Source organism: Sminthopsis crassicaudata, chromosome 1 (assembly GCF_048593235.1).
Source record: "Sminthopsis crassicaudata isolate SCR6 chromosome 1, ASM4859323v1, whole genome shotgun sequence".
NCBI classification, from domain to species: domain Eukaryota; kingdom Metazoa; phylum Chordata; class Mammalia; order Dasyuromorphia; family Dasyuridae; genus Sminthopsis; species Sminthopsis crassicaudata.
The window spans coordinates 349,371,117-349,394,066 of NC_133617.1; the positions used below are offsets into that span (position 1 = coordinate 349,371,117).

Sequence of the window (22,950 nt, forward strand, 5' to 3'; positions counted from 1 at the left end):
TAATACATAATAGGCAGGACCTTTCTGGACCTCATATTTTGAGTCTGTGCTCTGACACTTTCAGAGCTCTTAGATCCCTAGATCCCTAGATCACTGCCTTGTAATTAAAAGGAGATGTGATTCACCAGAAATCCCATAATCCTTTGCCTTAATGTGGTTGGAAAAATTGGATAATTGATGCTAGCGATAGTTACTTTTTATTTCCCTCTGACTCAGGGATTTAATATTGCCTTTTTAGAATTGGCCATAAAAGGGTCTTGGGGGCCACAAAGAACACAGTGCATTTACATTCCAAAAATTAATAAAAAGCACAATTATATTTGTAAGCTCTTGGAAAGGGAGAGCAGAGTCCACGTCTCTTCCTTAAATACTCCCTACAGTAAAAACAAACTTGTGGTTGATTGTGTCCTGTGTCTTAAGGCTCAGTAGACAAGTTTGAATATGTGATTTAATATCCAATTTGCTCCATTTGCTTGTTAATAGTAGTTTTTTTAATGAAGAAAAATATAATTACTTGAAATTTTTTATGGTTTTCAAGTCATATTTTGAAGGAGTCTTAAGAATTTTATGTGGGTATAGCCAGCTACTCTAATGTACATCAAACATAATTGAATTTTGAAGCAGTAGCTGTAGTAGTAGTAATAATAGTGGTGGTGGTAGTAGTAATTGTAGTAGAAACAATTTTCCTAATATATGATACCTTTTAAACTTGAACAGATTGTCTTAAGAGTAATAAATTTTTTTTCTTTTGTCTGCTTGTACCTGGTGACCTCTATGTCCCAGATTCAGAGCATCTCTAATGAATCTCGCTGCTCTATCAGAAGGAAGAGCCGCTCTAGTCCACAATCCATTGGTCAGGATGTACAGGCCCTGCTGCCTAATGACAGTCAAGAGGATGAGGTAGTTTAAAGTTGTACTGGTTACACATTCCATCCCAGTTCCAACACTTAAAGTGCCACAGCTGTGCATCTTGGATTATGGTGACTACATGTTATTCTATTTTTGAAAATCAGGCTCAAAGTATCCATTCTATTCAGTTAATTCAACAAATCTCAGAATCTGAAATTTTTCTTGAAAGTTAGTTGTCTTTATTTGCCTTAAATGATTTAACCATTTTCTTGCAAACCACAAGAGGATATATGATTTAATTTTGATACATTCTGTCTTTTGTGAATTCTTCTAATTGTACAGACTGATAGTTTATAGACTTTTTTTTTTTTTTTTTTTTTTTTTACCTATATCTTGATACTTCTGTCTGGGTTATGGCTTGGTATTTTTGTAATTAAGGGGGGGAAAAGTCTTCATAAGTTCATAAATCCATCTCTGGAAAGGAAATAGAAATTGAGTGACATCCAATATAGCCTAGGGAAGAAACTGAATCTTTCATATTTCAAATCAATCTCTCATTCCACTCCCCCACACATTTTATATTTTAAAGCTTTTATATTACAAATACAACCATTTATTTAGAATCCCCAGGATCTTACTAGATATGGATAATATGCCTTACTTTTGTACTATTCTGTAGTTTTAGTGTTTTGCACATGTTTGCTTATTTTGTCTTTTCACAACCTTGTGAAGTACAGGAAACTTTCTTTTCTCAGATAAGGAAACTGAGGCAGAGAGCTTACTACAAAGTCAGTAATTAAAAATAAAGGTTAAAATGCAGATTTTAGAAATTCTCCTCCATGCTTTGCTCTATTTTACATTCTTCCTAGTTTCCTTACTTGATTCTTTTAAGAATTTATTCCTAGGGGTCGCATTAGACATTTATTTCAATCTTTTCAGATTAAAACTCTTAAGGTTTTTTCCGAGCTCCTTTGTTATACTGTGCTTTGTCAGTGATGAATCAAGAATCTCTCCAAATGGAAAGGAACTCTGCTCTAGATAATTATTTCCATTCAGCTTTGGAATTTAATTTGTTCTTTTAGTTTGAATAAAGTGGTGTCTTAATTTGGGAGTTTATGCTAAGCAAAACAGGCCTTCCTGTTCTTCTTGGGACTAGAAAGAATTCTCTTCAGCTGATGCAAGATACTTGTTTAAACAAAGGCATTCTTCAGTTTTGCTTTCAGCTTTATTATACCTTTGGTAGGAAGAAATCAAGACTGCTAATTGGCTGTATTGGTTTAAAATGTACCTGTTGGACAATGAATTTTAATTAAGAAATCCTAAATGTCCAACTTTTTTTTTTTTTTTTTTTTTTAGTACCAGAATAGTGGTAATGGATGGCTTTGAAAAACCAGAAATTAAATGATTTGGTTTACTGTCTTTTTTGGTTCCATAATCTTACTCTTGTAGATACTTCCCCCCACAAGAATTAAGAGATCCAGGTTTTCTCATCCTATACAGTAATATGCAGTAGACCATAATGTAACATCAAAGATCTATCCTGTGGAATTTCCTTCCAGTGATATGACCATTTGCACATTCTCTTGAAGGTTGTATATGCTTTTACATCTGCTTTGTGACTGACCCATTTTTGCCTGTCACATATCTCCTTGATAATGTTTGCCCTCATCATAAGACTTCATAGGTTGCAGGTCATTGCCTATCCATTGCACATCATATATCCTGGAATCACCTATAAGTTTGAATCTCCTAAGGTCAAGATGTATCATGAATTGCCATTTTATATCACTGAATATAAGACTGGTATAAAAGAGAGATAACTTTTTTTGACTGAGCAGCTTGACATCATTTTGACAATGGCTATGAACCTTTGATTTAAAAAAAAAAATCTTGATTTCTGCCAATGTCTTGGTCATTTAGTTCACTACAAAAATACAGTCCATTCTTTTTTCCGCTTAATGGGTAGCTGCCTCAATGGACGGAGCCCCCGAGTTCAAATCCAGCCTCAGACACTTATTGTGTAAACTTGAGTAAATCAACTTAACCCTATTTGCTTTAGTTCCTCATCTATAAAATGAGCTGGAGAAGGAAAAGGGAAACCATTCCAGTATCTTTGCTAAGAAAACCCCTATTGAATCACAACATATCTGAAAAGATTGAACAACAAAAAGCATCTTAATGCATGATATTATAGTCTGAACTCACCCAGTTGACCCTCCATCTTCACTCCCAAGTTCATCCAGGTAGTTTAATTAAAAAAAAATCTGTCTTTCAGCTTCTGTTGATGTTTTGTCTGTTTTGTCATGATGAAAGAATGAAATGAGCCAATTAAATTATGTGATAAATTATGGCACTTTAAGTGTTTTTTCCTGTACAGACAGGAATATTACCCATCTATATAGCATTATGACTGTTTTGTTCTCTTCCTACCTGGTGCAGATATAATTGCTTGATTTCATTTGAAATAGTCATATGAAATTAAAAGCTTTAATTATAACTGCTGAAAGTGTTTCCTCCTTTTACTTATTTTAATATATTTGCTAAATCTTGATATTCAAGTTGATGCAGAATGGAAAATGTTCATTATTTCTGCTATAGTGTTTTTAGGAGCTGTGATTTGAATTGAATTTGAATTGCATGGAATTTGTTTTCCAGTGCATTTCAATGTAATGTATTTTTAGAAATACATTGATTTTTAATTTTTTTTTTTTATTTTTGATAAGTATGGTCTCTTCTGATTTAAAGGTATATACTTTAAAATAGCCACAGACTTTTTGCTACTGTTGTAATCTAAAATCAGAGAAATTGTATCAATATTTATAGAAAGGAAGAATATTGGGACTCCCCCATAATACTATGAGGCTTTGGCACAGTTTGGTGCAATGAATTTGGCACTTAATACTACATTAATAAGATAAAACAAACTTGGTGTTTAACATGAAGTTAATGTTACATTGCAAGGTGTTCCAGAAGTCTTTACATACAGTAAGACTTTGGGGACAGATGCTTTATATAGAACTGAACCATAAAATGCATTAAACTAGGCCCATACAGCCATAGTAGAGTAAATGCAATTCACTGAATTACATAGCTAAGGCTACCTTCAGAAGAATTCCAATTTCCTTGCATTGTAAAGAGTGTTCCCTTCATTTTAAAATAATTGTGAACCAACAGTTGTGCTACAAAATCAATGAGCTTTGAAGACTAGTCTTCACATCTCAAAAGTAAGAAAATATAATTTTTAACAGTCAGTAAGGTAATGTAATAATTTAATGTACATTATTATAATGTACATTGTTATAATGTACATATTTAATGTACATTATTATTAATAATTATAAGTACATTATTATGTACTGTCCTGTATGCTGAAACATACAAGAATATGCTTGGTTTAAGTAAGACCAGCCTGTTTGTCTCTGCTGCAATACATTTGATAGAAGCTTGATCCACGGGTTACAAATTGGCCTTTCTCTTCATATTTCTTTTCTTCCATCTCTTCCCCCTTGCCTTGCTATCTCAATTATAGATCTAGGAATTTTGAGAAAGGGGCAGTGTTCTGATATTAAGAATGATTTTCTTACTTGGGAATACTCTGCAGGAATCAAATCACAGTTCTAACTGCTATCCTTTTTTTTTTTTTTTTTTCCCCTACTAAGTTTCCTTAAGAGATTCAACAAGAAAAACTTAAGGGAAATAACAGACTTGTCAGTAATTCACATTTTTGTTGGATTAGCTTAATCAACTTGCTTTCAACTTGACCAATTTTATTTTATCTTGTTTCTTATAGGAAACCTTTATAAAAATCACTCTGGATGAGTACTCATTGAACTACTATTTGAATAATGGTCTAATTTGTTTACCATTACACCTGCATTTTTAGTTGAAGTTTAAAAATGAAGGCAACTACTGAAAACATGAATAATTTAGTTAACTGGAAAGACATTATTAATCTTATGTGGTTTTGGTAAATTTGAGAACTCAAGACAAGAACTTAGATTTACAAGTGCTCAGAAACAAATCATTTTTTTTTTTCTCCTTTGGGCTATAGGAATCTTGAAAAAGTGAGTGATTTGAAATTTGGAGTATCTTTTTGTTGTTGGCTATTGTTTTGGTGTTTAATAGAGAAGGGAATGGGGAAGAAATACATCCAGATTCTTTGGCTAATGAAACAGACTTAGAAATTAGTGCTAGTCTAGTGATATCTCCAAAGGTTCATACTGTCACCCGCTCATTACTAGCTTTAGACTTTGGTTGTTGGCAGACTTTAGGCAAGCTATGGACAGTCCAATTTCACATCTTCTCAGTATATTCCATGTTTCAAACCTTTTTTTTTCCCAAGCCATACTGAATATTAATGTATTTAAGACAGTACTCAGTAATTAAATATAATCACACTATTTAGCTTTTCACCTTCAAAGCATTTTATAAGCATTAATTAATTCCTGTATGATCCCTCCAGGGTCAGGCAAATGTTTTGTTTCATGCCTGTTTTTCAGAAAGGGAAACTGAGGTACATATATTTATAAACCTCTTATTAGCCTGTTAGTGAGGTGGTAGGAGGGGCATGGAGATGGGAAGAAAAGAAAGGATCACTATCAAAACTCAACTCTTCCTCTGCCTATGAAAAACACAAAGCTTCCTGCTTTCATATCTAATTTGCTTCATTAGATATAGCATCAGACAATTTTTAATGTCATTTAGGTGGTCTACATAATATTATGTGTTGTCTTAGCTCTCCTGTGTGTGTTTTGTAATCCTTTCATTCTCCCTTTAGCCCTTGTTATCCTAGCTATTTTTCATGTATCTATAGGAAGGCTGCATTTATCAACAGATAATGGCATGAAGAGGTCTTAGGAAAGCCTGATCCCCTTCCAAAAAAAATTATTTTGCTGGTATCATTAGGAAGGCATAATTTTGGATAAAGGTATTGTGTCCATGTATTCTTAAGGATTTACACTTGGGCTGTTAGCCAACCTGAAGTGATTAAGTTTATAGTGTTAATCAAGTTATATCTATTTGGAAAGAAGGAAGGAAGTAGGGCAATGAAAATTAAGTAGGAAACAATCTGAAGACTAGGGCCTCTTCACAATCTTACCTATAGATCTAATCCAGGTCTTGATCCATCTTTAGGATCAAGCCATTTTCAACCATTCTCCAGTTTTTATAGAACTGTTGATGCTTCTTTGATTTTGTGCAAACATTCCACAAATCCTAGACTTTTAAAATTTCCCTCCTTTTCTCATTTCTCAGGCTCAGTTGATACATGACAGAAACACTGCAGCAGTGGCCAGGACAAAAGCAGCTGCAACACCTGAGAAAATTCAGATGACGTGGACTAAGGAAAAACTCACCTCTGAAAAACATAAAAACAAAGACACAAATGTAGCTGGATTCAGGGACATTTTCACTTTGAAACCGTGAGTAGAAATGTTGACCTTTTGGGTAGATTCCCTACTTAATTTAGTAAAAATAACATAGAAAGATGAGATATCTTTTGACTAATGATAGTCAACTATTACTGGGAATTCTAGTTAGCCTGGAGAAAGTTTTGGCTATAGGAACTGGATTAAGCAAATGGCACCTTGTTTAATTCAGTAAGCATTAAGAGCCCACTATATGCCAGCCACTGCATCAAACCGTTCTTTTCTACTTATTTTCTTTTCCTTGCATTTTTAATTCTAGAGGAAAGATATGAAAGGATCTGGCTTTTTTCTCTTCAGATAACAACTGGAACAGAGAATCAGAGAAACCCATTTCCTAGAAATAAGTCTTAATAAGTTCTCATTATTTTTTGCTGATCCATTACCTCTGAAACCATTATTCTTCATTTAGTCTCATGCAAAGAAAAGTAGAAACTTTTTGGTTATGTGAGATTACTATTAAATTGCCATTTTAATCTCATCTCCCTTCATATCTAAAACAATGAAAAGTTCAGTGCATTATTTTATGTTTGTATTACTTTATAATAAGTTTATGAAAAAGGGGATGATTTCCTTGTGAGTCATCCATCCATGGGTCTCCAGTGGGTATCTCAGAATTTGTTTCCTGTTTACCCTAGTACTTTTAGATGTTTAAATGCAAGGTTCTCTGTGAGAACATGATAATTGACACCAGGAAAAAAAATTCAGGGTGATGATAGCAAAAGGAAGCACTTTGCTGTACAAAACAAGGGTGGCAAGGAGCACAGAACTTTGCCCTAGCTGTAAGAGTTATTTTTCCCCTTAGTAAGGTAAGTGTATTTGCCCTAGGCCCCCACAGAATTGAGCCCCAGGGAATAATTCTGAAAATGTGCTGTGTTTGTTCCTGAAATAACAATCTTTTATATATTTGTTTCCTTTCCATGTAGAGAATGGGGAAATCTGTAAGTGACATTTGATTTATTTTAGGTTGTTTCCTGGTTTTCTAGTGTTTTACATTGCATGTCTCCATCAAAAAACCCCTTCCATTAGCTACAGTTTATATCTGATTCCTGTGTTGAAGCATGTGAATGTGATCTGCATAATGTCTCCTGCAAGTTTGGGCTTTTGGAGTTTTGCTTTTTTCCCACCCCCAAAATTATTCATTCTTAAATTCTTAATAATCACATATGAATTTGTCACCTGGATAGGGATCACTACAACCTGTGGAAAATTGCAAAACTTTTGTCAACTTTGGTCCCCCAGGTGGTTTTCCTGCATGAGGGGTAGAAAGATGTTTTTCCCTGTTTAATCTGTGCTTTACTTCCCAACTTCAGGTGTGCTAAGAATGCCTTGGGAAAGGGAAGAAACAGTTGGTGATTTGAAGTTATTTAATGATCTAGTCAGTCATATGTGTTATTGAGAACATAAAATGTCAGCTCTTCTGAAATTAGATTTATAAAAAGGCACTGTAAAAACTCATCAGATTTTTTTCTCATCAGATAAAGTACTTAATGCCCTTACTCTGCCATTCTTCCCATATTTGGTGGAATGGTAAGTAAGTTCCATGAGGAAATTTTTCAATGAAAAACAATCACCCTAATTTTTTTTCCCCTGAAGCAGTTGGGGTTAAGTGACTTGCCCAAGGTCACACAGCTCGGAAGTCTTAAGTGTCTGAGACCAGATTTGAACTGAGATCCTCCTGACTTCAGGGCTGGTGCTCTATCCAATGCACCACCTAGCTGCCCCTTATTATTTTTAATATATATATATATATATGTATATATATATATATATATATATATATATATATATATAACATATAAATAAAATAAAATATATGATATATATAATATAAATATTATATTAATATTATTATAAATAATATAAAAATATATACTATAAAATATATAAATAAAATATAAAAATGTAATATATATATGTAATTATTTTATATATAAAATTTTTTTTAATTGATTCTTTCCTGAACCCATCCCCACCACTGTTTCTTGTTAAACAGTTGCACAAAAAGGAGAAAAAATTTCACTCAGTTTCCACAGTCCTCTCTCTAGATGCAGATGACTGTCTCCATCACTAGACCATTGAAACTGGTCTGAATCATTTCATTTTGGAAAGTCCATCCAAGTTGATGTGGATGGTAACTTTTGGTCCATTACATAATGTCTTCAACAATAAAGTTGGAGAGAATGGAATTAATCAAATTAGTTCATTTGATGGACAATTAGTCCAAGAAATGGCAAAATCTTCCTAAATATGCCAAGACTAGTATAGAAAATCCTTGATACATCTGAAAAAGCTTTGTGGTTTTTTAGTCTTTTACTTATGGAGGGGAAATTATTAATTAGCTGCATATCAGTGGCTCACTATCTAATTTAGATCCCTAAATATCAAGGTTGTTATTTGTTACTTTTTAAAATTAGTTAGATTTCAGGCAAGCAACTTTCATTTGAAACCACTTTTACTTCAAAATAATACAAATTGAGTAAGTTATAAACTTTTTAAGATGGGTAGTTTCCTATATTTGTAAATCTATTCCTTTCAAATACCTCTCATCCAAACAATTGTTCTCACTATGTAATTTGTCAAAATCTTTTCCCATTTTGCTTATTTTTGATTGATGGTATGGAGTAATAGATTTTTGGGGACTGATAGGTTATTGCTGCAGGCAACTAGAAATCTTCAGCTATTAGTTAAGGAGGAATTTTGTGGACTTGACTGAGTACTTAGCTCAGTCAGCATTGCATACAAGTTTGAGTATGCTTTTGCCTCGATAATTCTTGTAAATCAGCAAAATAGGACCCAGTTGAGTAGTACTGAAAAAAAATTATTTCTAACACCTATTTTTATCTTCTTCTGGCCATGAAAAACAAATTTAGCTGGCAAATTTAAGTCATTTATCCTGTAGATCTTACTTCAACTCACTAAGAGATAAATAATTGTGTATAATGTGAGCTTATTACCTCTTTGCTTTGTGCTTTAATATCCACTGTGTAAGTATATTTTTAGAAATATATTTTATACAATATTTTCCATAATTATATTCACCCAAGGGAAAATTGGCATTAAAAATGAGTGTATGAGCATAATCAATCCATGATTCCTCATTAATTTATTTCAGCAACAAATTATTTCTTGTGATTATGGTATTCCATCTTTCCTGGTACTATTATTATTCAATAAGCATTTTTTAGCATCTACTGTATGTCAGGCCAGGCCCTGGATATAGAAAGAGAAGACAAAAAATAGTCCCCATTCTCAAGGAATCAGAATCTTTTAAGGGAAAAGACAATACACAACTATGTACAGAGAAGATTTATATAGGCTAAATGGGAAATAATTAACAAAGGGAAGTCAGTAGCATTTAGTGGGATTGCCAAAGTCTTCTTGTATCAAGTGGGATTTTAGCTGAAACTTGAAGGAATCCACAAGATGAAAGCAAGGAAAGAGAATTCCAGGCATGGGGGATAGCCAGTGAAAATGTCCAGAGTAAGGAGATGGAATTTGGGCAACAGCCAGGAAACTGGTGTTACTCAATTGCAGATATGTGGGGAGGGAGGGAAGAGTAAGGTCTGTAAAAATGGGAGGTAGCTATATTTTGAAAGACTTTGAATATCAGAGAATTTTATATTAAGTCTTAGTGGCAGTAGGAAGCCACTGGAATGTATTGAATTAAGGAAATGACATGGTTAGACCTTCAGTTTCAGAGGATCATTTTAATTGGAGTTAAGTGAGTATGAACTCATCAGGAGATTGTTCCCAGTAGTACACATGTGAGATGATGAAGGTCTACATCAGGTCTTGGCTCTGTCAGAGAAAAGAAGGAGCAATATGCAAGAGTTTTTTAAAAAGTAAAATTGAATGGACTTGGCAACAGATTGGCCTGAGGGGAAATAAAAAGTGATGAGCCTAGGTGTCTGGGACATTGTTAGTATGCTCAACAATAATAGGGAAATTAAAAAGAGGAGAAGATTTAGGGGGGGAAATAATGTTCAGTTTTGGATATGTATATCTGAGAACAGTCTCAGTTGAATTAAGAGGTTAGAAGTAAAGCGAGTACCCTCAAAAGGAAGAAAATGCAGAATGTAGCAGGACTTCTTAAGCTTTTTCGACTTGTGACCCCTTTTTTTACCTGAGAAATTTTTATGTGAACTTGAGTATATAGGTATACAGAATAGTATTTACTGATGATAAAAATCATGAATAAATTTATTTTAAAACAATTCTTTATTGTGCACATATATAAATATATATAAAACTTTACCATTTTTGAAAGATGAAAGGAAATTCTCATTAATAAGATAGATATATTTGTACATAATAAATTAAATCTTGGCAGAATATTTGGTACCTTTTACTGTTGCCAAGTTTTTCATAACTTCTGAATTCAGTCATGTGGCCCCCTATGGGGTTATGACAGCTTTGGAATATATAACTAGCAATGATGAATAGATCAAGTGTGGGTTTTTGGGAATGGAGTTGTTTTTTGTAAACAGCCAATCAGTAGTAAACAGGGAAAGAACCCTGACATAAAGATATGGGAGAGGGTGGATGTCTGCTGGAGAAGACAGAATGGCAGTGTGATTATTTATGCATATAGAGTGAGTGAAGAGAGAGTGGGAGAAAGCACTTGAATGATAAACCAATAAAGAAGAGAGCATAAGAAAGACCTACAGGCTAATGGCCTTAATAATATTGGTAAGAATAATGGTTCAGACTTATCTTGTTATTTCATCATCTACTTATAAAGTATATTTATCCAGATTTTCTGCTTATCAGATCTCAACTCTTCTCCATTTGCTGTAGTAATCTTCCATTTCTTATGTAGTTGATCTATTTATAACTTGTGCTTTGAACTTCTTTTATTAAATAAATGATCTTCAAAGCTTTTTTGGAGGGTGGTGGAAATCTCATTTTATCTCAGTATGCCAAAGAACCATTTCAAAAAACCATTTATCTCTCAACTATTTACTTCTTGTGAAGGTCCATTGTTCCCCCTCAAAGTACTCAAAGGTAGAGGGTTCCTTCAATATCTCATACCAATTTAAGAAATAATGCCTTTTAAAAAGTGTATCAACACAAAAGACTATTCTAAACCTGCAGTTTTATTTGCTTAGCTTGCAATTTTCCAAGGGGTCTGGTGTTCCAAAGAATTTCTTGTACATTTTATTTATTGCTTGTTTAGTGTCTCTAATGTCCATTTTTGGAAATTGATGTTTTCTAATTATAGGAGAAATATTATGAATCATGGTCACCATGATTTATTAGTGAAAACTAAACACAAATCCTCATCTAATGCAGTTATCATTTTGTTTCCTTTATACAGTGTAGGGAGTTTTCCTTTGTTCTTTGCTTGAAAATTACATATTCTACAATGTATATTGCAGTACAAATAGTACTGGATTATAAGCATCAGGCACCATACCTTAGACATATCTCTGACATTCTTTGATTCTTAAGCTCATAATTGAAATATTATTATGTACAACCTAGTACATGAATATATGTATGTGAACTCTTCTCAGAAAGATAAGTATGAATGTTCCACAAAGGAAAAGACTATCCACATTAAGATAAAAAACTACTAGACTCTAAATACAGATCAAAGCATTTTTTCACTCACTTTATTCTTTATTTGTAATTCTTTTTCTTTTGATCAGTTCCTTTCTTAATTGTGACTAATAGAAAATATACTTTATATGATAGCACAAGTATAATCTATATTGAATTACCTAATTTTTGGAAGAGGGTAGAGAGAGAGAAAAATTCAAAAAGAGGGGAGGAAGAGAAAAATTCAAAGTTCAAAATTTTATAAATGAAAGCTAAAAATTATTTTCACTTGTAGTTTTGACCATGTAATTGGGTAAAAATAAAAATAATGTGTGTGCATGTATATGTAGGTACAGGCATATATACCTAAATATATGTATTGACATACATATACTCATGTGTATATTTGTGCATATACATAAATTGTATATACATATAATTGTGTAAGCAGTATATGTTTGTAGATATTACATATGTACATAAATACATGTTTTCATGTATATATTATGTTTATATACCCATACTCTTTCTGTCTCACAAAACACACACACACACATACACACACACAGTCTTTTACATGTAATTCTTATGCTTAAAATTGGATATCTTGAACTATATAGATAGACTGTATCCATCTCTTTCCCCCTCCAATTCATTTTGACTAAATTGGGTAGGTCAGAAATAAAGGAAACAAATTCATAATCCTATTCCTGATCATTGGATTTTAGTATTGGATTTTGGAGTAAATGAAAAATTAGTTGAATGGAGACATGTACTGTAAATGCTAATTGCTAAGCTTGCATCGCAAACTTCTGTGGTTGGCTTTTTTATTTTTGTTATTTTTAAAAATTTTCAGTGTGGCTTTTGTTACCCAAATCTTGCAGGATATAGGCATTGTCTTAATCTAAACCAATGTCTACCAATGTCTTGTTTTCTGAATGTTAGATTTTAGTTTTCTAGTTAATGTGCATGCAGCTGTGTATTTAGTAACTATAGTATCCTAATGTGATTTTACTTATACATGCCTTGAATTATCTATTATTTAATCTTCCAAAAGAATCCTTAAGTTGACTTGATAATAGCATCAATGACTCGCACTGGGCAGATATTTTATCTCTAGGTATAATGACAGTTGTCATTCCCTCTGTTCAGATGTTTTTATTTATGTGGGAAGTCACAGTGTACACTAGGCTATTGAAAGTCAAATTAAGGAAGACCAGTTTTTTTTTTTTTGGGGGGGGAAACCCAAAACAAAATTTATACTGTTCTCCTGGGATCTAGAAAAAGGCTTATATAGATGGTATTTTGCTATGATGTTTTAGGTTAATTATCATTGGATGAATCAAGAACTTGAAAGTATAATGGATCCCATTTATGTAATAACTGATTTTTGTATGGTGCTTTCCCCCATGATGGTTCTGTGAAAACTAAGTGATGTCATCATTTTTCAAATGAGGAAATTGAGGTTCTAAATCATTGTGATCTGCTGACAAGTATTAGGGATATGTTTGTACTTAAGACCTCTCTTTTTAAGACCAATTCCCTTTCCCTTACACTATACAATGTATTAAGAGTTACTTCTACCCAGGATTAATTGGGGACTTAGTAGCATGAAGAGACCAGTCCAATGAGTATTTCTGGTGTGAAAATATTTGACCATGGATTCTGCTTTTTAACTCAAAGCAATGGTTAATTTAAATAATTAAAATAATAATTGATAAGCATTATGATAGCATCGAACAGATAAACATGAGATGACCTTAAAGTGCTTTGCAAATCATAAGGCACTATATAAATGATAAGTACTAGTTATTATTAAGAAGCAAGTCTTGTTTCTGTTTAAGAAACCTAAATTTTTGAAAAATCTTGGCTAAAATCAGAGAATCATAGATTTTGAATTAGGAGGAATCCCAGTAGCTATAAAATCTTATCTCTTATCATATTGCATAGGTATATTTTCAAGATAAGCATGATTTGCCATTAAGGGCATAATTTTTGTTATCTGTGAAATAAGGAAGTTTAACTAAATGATAGCCTGTTCCCATTTCTGTAGCATGCCTATGGAATAAAAATTTTAAGAAATAATTTTATAGTTATTCTCTTGTCCTTTCATTGGAACTGTGGCAATGTGGTAAGTCCAGCAGCCCTCAATATTTACCATCGTATTTGGAGTACCTGTCATTCTGTGATTGTGAGCCTCAAATATAAAATATTTTTCAAATATCAAAGTATTATATAAAGTCTGTTGTTAATCATAAAAACAACTAAAATATAGTATTTGATTTAACATGCATCTTTGGGTTTCAACATTATCATTAGCTGATTCCCTATATTGAGGAAGTTGATTGAATTTCTACCTCATTCATACCTTCTGTAAGCTATCAACATTATGGGACAAATAGGATTAAGAGAAATGTCTTGTTTTTAGCTGAATAGGATTAAAATATGATAATGATAAATGTTCAATTTCCTCTCATACTCTAGAAACCAGTCCAATGTCAGGAGGATGCATACAGCAGTGAAGCTTAATGGAGTGGTCCTCAGCAAATCCCAGGATGCCCAGCTGGTCTTGTTGAATATGCCTGGTCCCCCCAAAAATCGACAAGGAGATGAAAACTGTATCCTTTCTTGATGCATTTTATGCTGAGGTGTACAAATCACCTTTTTAAATTTTGTGTTCATGGGATCATACATTTAGAGTTTGCAAGGACATTGGAGGCGTTTGAATTGAACCTCCGTTTTGCAATTATGGTTTAAACACTTTGCAGAGGATCACATAGCTAAGATGTGTCAAGGATGGGTTTTGAATCTGTTTTCTTTATTCCCGAGAATAGCATGCTACTGCTCCACACTGCCTGTCCAATGGTTCTAATCAGGTTTTCTGTAAGAATTTTCTGTCTAAACAAAAAGAGGATGCTCAGGTTGGGAAGTTCAATTAACAAACATTATTCATTAAATGCCTTTCTTCAGCAATATGCTGGAGGTGGATATCAAGGATAAATGAAACGGTCCCTCGTCTTCAAGGAGAGTCAGTTTTCTCATAGGTAAAGTGTCTTGGGGACAAGAGTCTGCATAATCTTAGCCTTTTTCACCACTTAATATAGTGTGCACTAAAGTTGTTAGAGCAGACAGTAGAAAAACAATAATAATAAAATGGCTAACATTTATCTAAAACTTTACGTTTCCAAAAAATCTTTAGCCAATGCTATTTCATATAACTTTCACTATAATCCAATCCTGGAAGAGAATTACTATTATTATTCCTATTTTACAGACGAGGAAATTGAGTTTTAAGTGCCTTGTCCAGGGATTTACAATTAGTAAGGTTCTGACACCAAATTTGAACTCTAGATCTTTCTGGGGGGAAAAAAAAAAAGCTAGATCTTTCTGGCTCTAGATTCAGCACTCAATCCACTAAGCCTCCTATATGCCTCTATGTTTATTTTGAGGCAAGAGCTCTGCCCACTATATGTTTGCTCTCTACATGTTTTGCTCCCATACAGACTGGCAAAACAGCATAATTTAGAATGAAGGGATGAATCCTATCAGCAACTGTTGAACTACTAAAACATCAGAAAAATAGTCTGCTAGAAATTTAAGATAAGTATAACAACATATAATGAAGTGGGAGGGGGAGACAGAAGGAATGCAGAGATTGAATTACAAGAAAATACTAAATTAACTCAATGTACTTTGCTTGCCTAATAACACTTAATGGAAAGTGACACTATACTCCAAATATTTGAAAAGCATGAAGGAGTCCCAGGGGGCATAAATAAGAATAATAGATGGGGTGAACTTGAACATGGAAAACTTTAGCCTTTATCAGATCAAATGTCCAAATGGTGATGATAATTGGAATACCAATAGATGATTGGGAAATACTGAGGTTACTTGCCCTATATGAAAACTAGATTTGTGTTAGTCAGTGAGCATGGAAGGAGGCCAGGTGATTTTGGCAAGTTTGTTGGACAAGGAGACCAAGATTGTATTCCCAAATCACTAATGTGTTGTTGGACTTTGATCATTGTACTTTAACCTCTGAGCCTCTGTTTTTCTCCATTATACACAAGAGAGAAACAGTATTTCCCACATTACTGTAGATATTGAAGAAGGCTTTTACAAAGTGGCATCTGTTCTTGAGATAAAAGAGCTAAATACATGTACAATGTAACCATTATTCTGAACATTCAGGCTCCAAGGTTTATGCTACTGCTTTCCTGCCTTTGAACTGACCACTCTGTTGATTTAACATCTCCCTACAATAGCTTTTCTCAGATCATACATCATAGGAAGAGTCCCTTAGAGTGGAGTTAACCATACTCCTTTTTTTTGTCTACTTAACTAGTGTCATCTTGGATCTGGGATTATAAAGGCCCCCAGTTACTCCAAAATACTTGTTTTTCAATGGTTTCTTTTCTCCATAATTAATTTGACACATTGATCGAATACTTATTTACTGTGTATAAGAGTTTAGAGAAGATAAATGATACAAGATGAAACCCAATCCTTACTTTCATGGAACTTACAGTCATTATGGGAGATGAGATCATGTCACAAGTGTTAATGATATGTGATAGAATGAGGTATCTCATAGAAAAGGGAAGAACAAGACTATACTAGCTCTCTTCAGTCCTTTGATTCTGACTCAGTGGGAAGATTTAAAAGGGGTGGGTAGGAGTGTCCATCCATGCATATGTATATAGATACCACGTGCTGATACTAGGGATAAAAAAAGGCAAAAACAAGGTTCCTGAGCTCAAGAAACTTCCTTTCTAGACAAGGTAACATACAAATGACCATGTACTTGGGAAATAGATATAAAGGACATGGGAGGAAACAAAAAGAAGGCTGAAAATGAGAAACATCTTTTGATGTGACCCAAATTGGTTAAATAATTTTGAGTAGCCTTAGTAAAAGGAATATTAGGATTCTTCAGAGTGAAATTATTTTGGCTTTAAAAGCATAGTTGGAATTTTGTAAATGCTTGTTGAATTGAATTGAGTTTTCAAACCATTGACTATAGAGGCTTTGAGATTAATGTAGGTTTGATTTTATTCACATCCTCTATTCTCTACTTCAAAGTAGCTAGGGTGTATAGTGCATAGAATGTTAGATGTGGACCAAGTTCAAATCTGGCCTCAGGTACTTCTCAGATGTTTTGACTTTTGTCAAGTTAATTAATTCCAGTTTACTTCTGTTTCCTTTTCTATAAAATGAGAATAATATTAGTACCTGTCAAGATTTATATGAGGATCAAATGAGATGATACTTTAAGAATAGATAAAAATGCCATTTTTATGCATTGGCTTCCTTTAATTTCCTTGAAAATAACATAATAAGCAAATACAGAATAATATACTATGTAACCAAATTAGACTTGCTGGTTTGGACTTGTCTTGTCCAGTAATATTGTTGTAGTGTTTTGCTTATTTGTTTTTGTTTTTTGAAATCTTGTTAGATTGTTTAGGTCTTAAGAGTTTCTTCTCAAATTTACGAATATTTAGTGCTACTAATTGTGATGCTCATCTCCCTGTGTATCCAAAGTGTTTGTGAAATCATACTTCTTCATCCCTTACAAGTAATTGCTCCTAATTTTGAGGTGCTGACGTGGTATCATTTTTTTAAGATTAAGATCTCTCTGACCACTTGTGTGGAAGATTCATAGCTGAGGGATTTATGGGGGGGAGGGCTTGTAATTGTGGTGCATTGCACACCCTTCTCCCTTCCCTCTCCCCAGCACTTTTTCTTGGAAAGAAGTTCTTGCTTACAGTTTGTCTTACAGTTTGTCTAATTTTTAGCATTGTTTCCTTGGTAGCTACTTTCATGAGCAGGTTGAGAGAATGAAGAGAACAGCCCCCATTGAGAGAACTCACACTCTTTTCATTGGCAAAATGTGATATAACTTATGTAAGTTGTTCTTAATAGAAACCAGAAACTGAAATATTTCCTTGAAATAAACAAAGACCTCAAAATTGGAAGCAATTATCTAATGCTTTTTCCCAGCAAGCACTCTGATTCCCTCAGATGGCAGCAGTCCCTAACAAAGAAATGGCTTCTCTTTGGTCAGTAGCCTGCTTTAAAGCTCGCCATGTCTGTCTTTGGTTTTTCAGCTACCCTGTGGAGCATCATGGTCTGCCTAGTAGCTTACTGTGTCGTGAATCATAGTCCTGTTTCTAATTAGCTAATGATGTACTTAGGTTACCCAAATGAGCTAATCTTGTTCATTTAGGGCATGGATGCCGCAGTTTAAGTTTCTGCCCCTGTTTAGCATCATATCCAAAAATTAAAATTAACTTTTACAAGCCCTGTTACCCCCTTCCTCAGAAGTCACTTTCTCTTCCCCATTTTCATTAATAAAGATGAGCTTAGGCTGGGACCGAGAAGAAGCTTCTTTTTACAAAGATTTAAAGAGTCAAATGACTCGAGTTCTGATCTTACCCTTTTTCTGATTTGCTTTCCAAAAATTACTTGATTTAAATATAGTAAGGGATTTTAATTAGTACCTTTTGTTTCTGTGGAAATGTGGGCAGATTTATCTCCTGAAAATTAGATTCAACGCCTTTTTGCCTGTTTCATCCTGTTTCATAGATAGAACTACAGTTGAATAAGAGACCATATCTCAAAAAAGATAACAAGAGTTTCAAATTACTTGATTGAAAGGTTTGTTGGTTTTCTCATTCCCTTCATCTTTCTTTCAACATCCTGGACAACTCATGTACCTTAATTCTCACCTCACAGATATGGAATTCCTAGAAGTCTTGACAGAAGGACTAAACCGAGTGCTTTTGGTGAGAGGTGGAGGTCGGGAGGTGATCACCATCTACTCCTAATGCTTCTGGTAACCATCCAGAGCTTTGTTTAGAACATGGTGGCACTGAATATCTAAGTGGATAGAAACACTGGACAAGCAGGTTTTAAATTCTGGAAATTGAACAGTTGAGATGTTCCTGTGTACTTGAAATGATTTGCCAGCTTGATCTGCTGATCCATGATAATGCTTTTTTTTTTTTTTTAAACAACAAGAAGTGATTGATTTTTTTTTTTTTTAAACCTAGGGCAAAATTCTTATTAATACTGAAGAAACTTTGTCTGCACTGTTAAATAAAAGACTGGGGGGAGGGGCTGGGGATAAGAAGCTGAAGTGTGAGTGTGGTGTGTGTGTATGTGTGTGTGTGTGAGAGAGAGAGATAGATAGATAATAGAAAGAAATTCAAAAGCACCCCCTCATTTCTTCACGCTCTCTCTTCTCTCTCCACCCCCCCATTTATTTGTAATATCTGGAATATTAATAATCATGTTCTCACTACTTTATTGTACTATGTATTGGGGATAAAACATGATAACTTTTTTAAAAAGTCTAAATTTTGTTTTCTTTTTTAACTGGTACCAGCAAAACCTGAGTTCATTCAGTGACAAACTAAAATTGGCTAAAACTGATATTTTACAATTCTTGATTGACTTTTCTTGTGTGTGCCTATTAACAGTCTTTCTAACCATTATGTTTTAGCTTTACTAGGTCTAGAATATGGATTTATAGGAAGTCCACTTTTATTCTTGAAGTTTATTTTCTGGGTGATCTAAGTAGTACATTTTATAAAGAAGTAAACTGGCTACTTTTCTGAAAAGTCAAATCATTCTCCCCACCCCCTATCCTTTTCCCTCAAATATAACCATTTGATCAGCCATTTTAGTGTTATAATGAACATAAAGAGATGTTTCCATTGCTGGCTCTGGAGAGGGCTAGTTTTCTGTAGGGAATGAGGGTGGTACTAGCTCCCTTTCCATAACAACAACCGCATGGTCAGACATCTGCTTTTGGTCCATAGAAGGCAGACCATTTAACTCCAGTTGTTTTGAAAGAGCAGCCACTGTTACTGAGACTTTTAAAAATAAAGATATTTCATTATGTCTTTATAAATTGTATGATAATCCAGGTTTTATATTTTAAAAGACAACCCAAACTAATTCTTATATTCTGTGATATCCCTTTCTTTTTCTATTTTTTTTTTTTTAACGACTGAGATTACTGTTGACACCTTTATATCCTCTCCCCAACTACTGCATTTTTCACATTCACTTTTCTGATTTGTAAATAATCTTTGGTCTTTGACTAAGCATTGACACTGGTTAGCTCTAATCCACATCTTGGAAATTTTGCTAATGTCTTAAATACTCAAAAAGTAAAGCAACTTCATAGTAAGAAGTATCCTGAAATCAAAAGTGCAATATGTAAAAAATAAACGAAATGCTTTTTTGATACTCCCAAGTGGAACTCTTAAATGACAAAGGTTATTTAAACCTTTGGACATACCAACATTTTCAGCATCAGATATGCACACATTATTTTGCCGCTAGTATAAATGTGTACTCTGTTGAAGAAAATCATTTTGGGAGAGTCTGGGATGGAGAGAGAGACAACTTGTATTTTGAAAAAAATGAATGGCAACTTTTAAGAAATCATCAGTCTTGTATTTGAGCCAGCATGCTGGCACTGGGTTTTTTGGTCATCATGGATGTTTTTGGGTGGGTTTTTTGTTTTTTGCTTTTAAAATCGTCTATCCATTATTGTTCTTTGAGGATATCTCCCTAATGTCTCTTGTTAGCAGTGTCCCAAAAAGAACAATTCTAATATATCTCTTCAGTGGTCTGGACAGGCTGATTTTGTTTTTGTTTTTTCACATGAATGCTTGATTATTGCACTTTATCTCCTGGTTTTTCCATTATCTAATCTGTAGGGTGTTGTTTTATTGTTGTTGCTGATGGGGGGGGGGCGGCATGGATTTTTGGTATTTGTGGCTTATTTATTTATTTATACATCCCAAGTGACATTTTAATGAATAGATTGGCCACATAAAGAGAGAATCCCAAAAGGGCACTGTCTCCATGATCAGAAGAGAGGAATGGATTGAGATGGCCAAGTCTCTTGTTTACTTCCAGGAGAGGGGGGATACAAAGGTCTTCCTCTTCAGCACATTGGAAGCATATGGTCCACAAGTTCCAAGTCACTAATGAGCACAGGAAATCAGCCCTGGATCCTTCACTGAGTGGGGCTTCTTCCAACCCTACTTTCTCATCCCTCTGCACAAGTGCACATCTTTGAGCATGAAGGAATTACAGATGCCCTGGGAATCCAGCTGAATAGGAAGCCAAATAAATCTCCAAAATCTTACCCTCAGCTGGGTGGAAAAACCATCGAACGTGTAATGTGTGCCAAAATGATGTTTTAGCAAACAGTTGATCTTTCTCTTACCTTTGTATGTTCAGAAATGATATCTAGCAATAATCACGATTATGCCATACTCCTGCTCTTAAAGGGGTGTATGTGTGCATTTGTGTGTGTGTGTGTGTGTGTGTCTGTGTGTGCGTGTGCGCGCGCATGTGCATGTGTGTGACCATTGTTAAAGTATATCTGCCTGCTGAGAAGGGTAGTCATAAGGACACACAGAGGTGATCAAAGAGAAGATATTATAGGGTAAATGGCTTCTTGCTTTGCCCAGTTTTACTTTAAAGTAGCTTATGTAATGGGGCACACTTCATATGTGGTGCTAAAATCCAGGTCATCTTGGGATGGTTGAAGATAGTTTCTTGACACCGATGTTCTTTGTACAAATCCATGCATATATCCACCAGATGTTGATGTGTCCACAGTTCGTCCTTGGTTGTTCTGCAGTATTTTGTTCATTTAAACAAGTGTATATTTTCTACATTGTAAACATTTTTGTAACCAGTTAAGTGCAGCCATTTAGAGATGATTTAAATGTTTGCTTTTGACGTTTCCTTGTCTTTGTATGATTCTGTTTAGAAAAAAATAAAATGGGATGAAATCTGTTTTAAAAGATGCCCAGTGTCTCTGAGTGACTTCTTTCTATAGTTTATGGGTTGATTTCAATAGTCTTCATCTCTCCTCTAAGGATTGGCTAAATTTTCGCAAGAGAAAAAAGAAGGCAGTTAAGAATCTCCCAAAAAATTAAATCAAAATTACAAAATTTTAATAGGTAATCTATCTGGAGAATCTCTTAAAATATAAAAGAAAAGAGGAAACATCTGGTCTTGTAATTAGTTTTACAACTTTGTCTCCTCCCTTCCCTTTATTCTTCATTACCATTATGATCTCTAAACCCTTTCCCTGTGCTCCTGAGAAAATCCTTAGGCAATTCCAGTAGTTTGCAAAAATTACTAATAGAAGTACATTTTTGGTGGGATTGAGGGAGGGATGTCAGTGAACAAGAGCTTTCTCAAAAATTGTGTGATTATACAAAGTTGACAGTGATTTCTATGACATTGAACTTTGCAAAATTCAAATATATCAATATAAAATTTATGAAAAAATGATGAAAGTTGAATACTGAACCCCACCACCAATAGTAATAATATCAACAACAACTGCCCCCCCCCAAAAAAACCAAACAAACAGAAGCAGAAACCAAAGTTGGGGGGGGAAATGTCTGTGAGGTTTCTTTAAAAAATTACGTTTCTGATTTGAGGATAGAAGTGGTTGTTTAAATCACACACAAACTTAATACATGCATCATTTATTGCTTTATAACTTGTCTTTTAAGGAGAAAATTATAAAACAACCTGCTTTTTAAGCTTTTAAAAATTGTGAATTTTTTTACCATCTACTTTTTCTTGTTAAGTCCTATCTGACTCTTTGTGACCTCATTTGGGATTTTTTTTTTTTTTTTTTTTTGTAAAGATACCTTCAATTAATTGATCTTTAATTAATTTGATAGATGAAGAAACATAAACAGGGTTAAGAGATTTGCCCAGGATCTCATTGCTATAAGTGTCTGAAACCAGACTCAACAGGATAAGTCTTCATGATTCCAGACTCAGTATTTAATCCTTTACATGACATACCTGCACTAGCTGATTCGATTTTTGATGTTGAAATTCCATTTATTTCTCCAGTATCAATTTCTTTAATTTCTTAATCTATACTCTTGATATGATGCTTTCTTTGAAAAAATGCAGAACTAGAAAAGAACATCTGGAGGAGACAGCAAGATAGGCCAATTGGATAGTGGATCAAGATCAGGAAGCCCTGAATTTGAATTCTACCTCAAATATTTGCTAGCTCTATGAATCTGGGAAAGTAGTTTAGCCTCTGTTTCTGCTCTATAAAATAACA

The 22,950-nt window shown here is 33.9% G+C and overlaps 1 protein-coding gene across 3 annotated transcripts in view; it reads left to right on the plus strand.

Moving 5' to 3' along the window:
* Positions 1–21,658, plus strand: part of SLC12A7 (solute carrier family 12 member 7) — a 267,293-nt gene extending 245,635 nt beyond the window's left edge. For all 3 annotated transcript variants that reach the window (XM_074279170.1, XM_074279171.1, XM_074279172.1), the window contains exons 22-24: positions 6,103–6,269; positions 14,301–14,434; positions 18,558–21,658. In XM_074279170.1, the coding sequence (XP_074135271.1) occupies positions 6,103–6,269; positions 14,301–14,434; positions 18,558–18,649 (393 nt within the window). In that variant the 3' untranslated portion in view covers positions 18,650–21,658. The remainder of the gene's footprint in view (positions 1–6,102; positions 6,270–14,300; positions 14,435–18,557) is intronic.
* Positions 21,659–22,950: the final 1,292 nt, after the last annotated feature.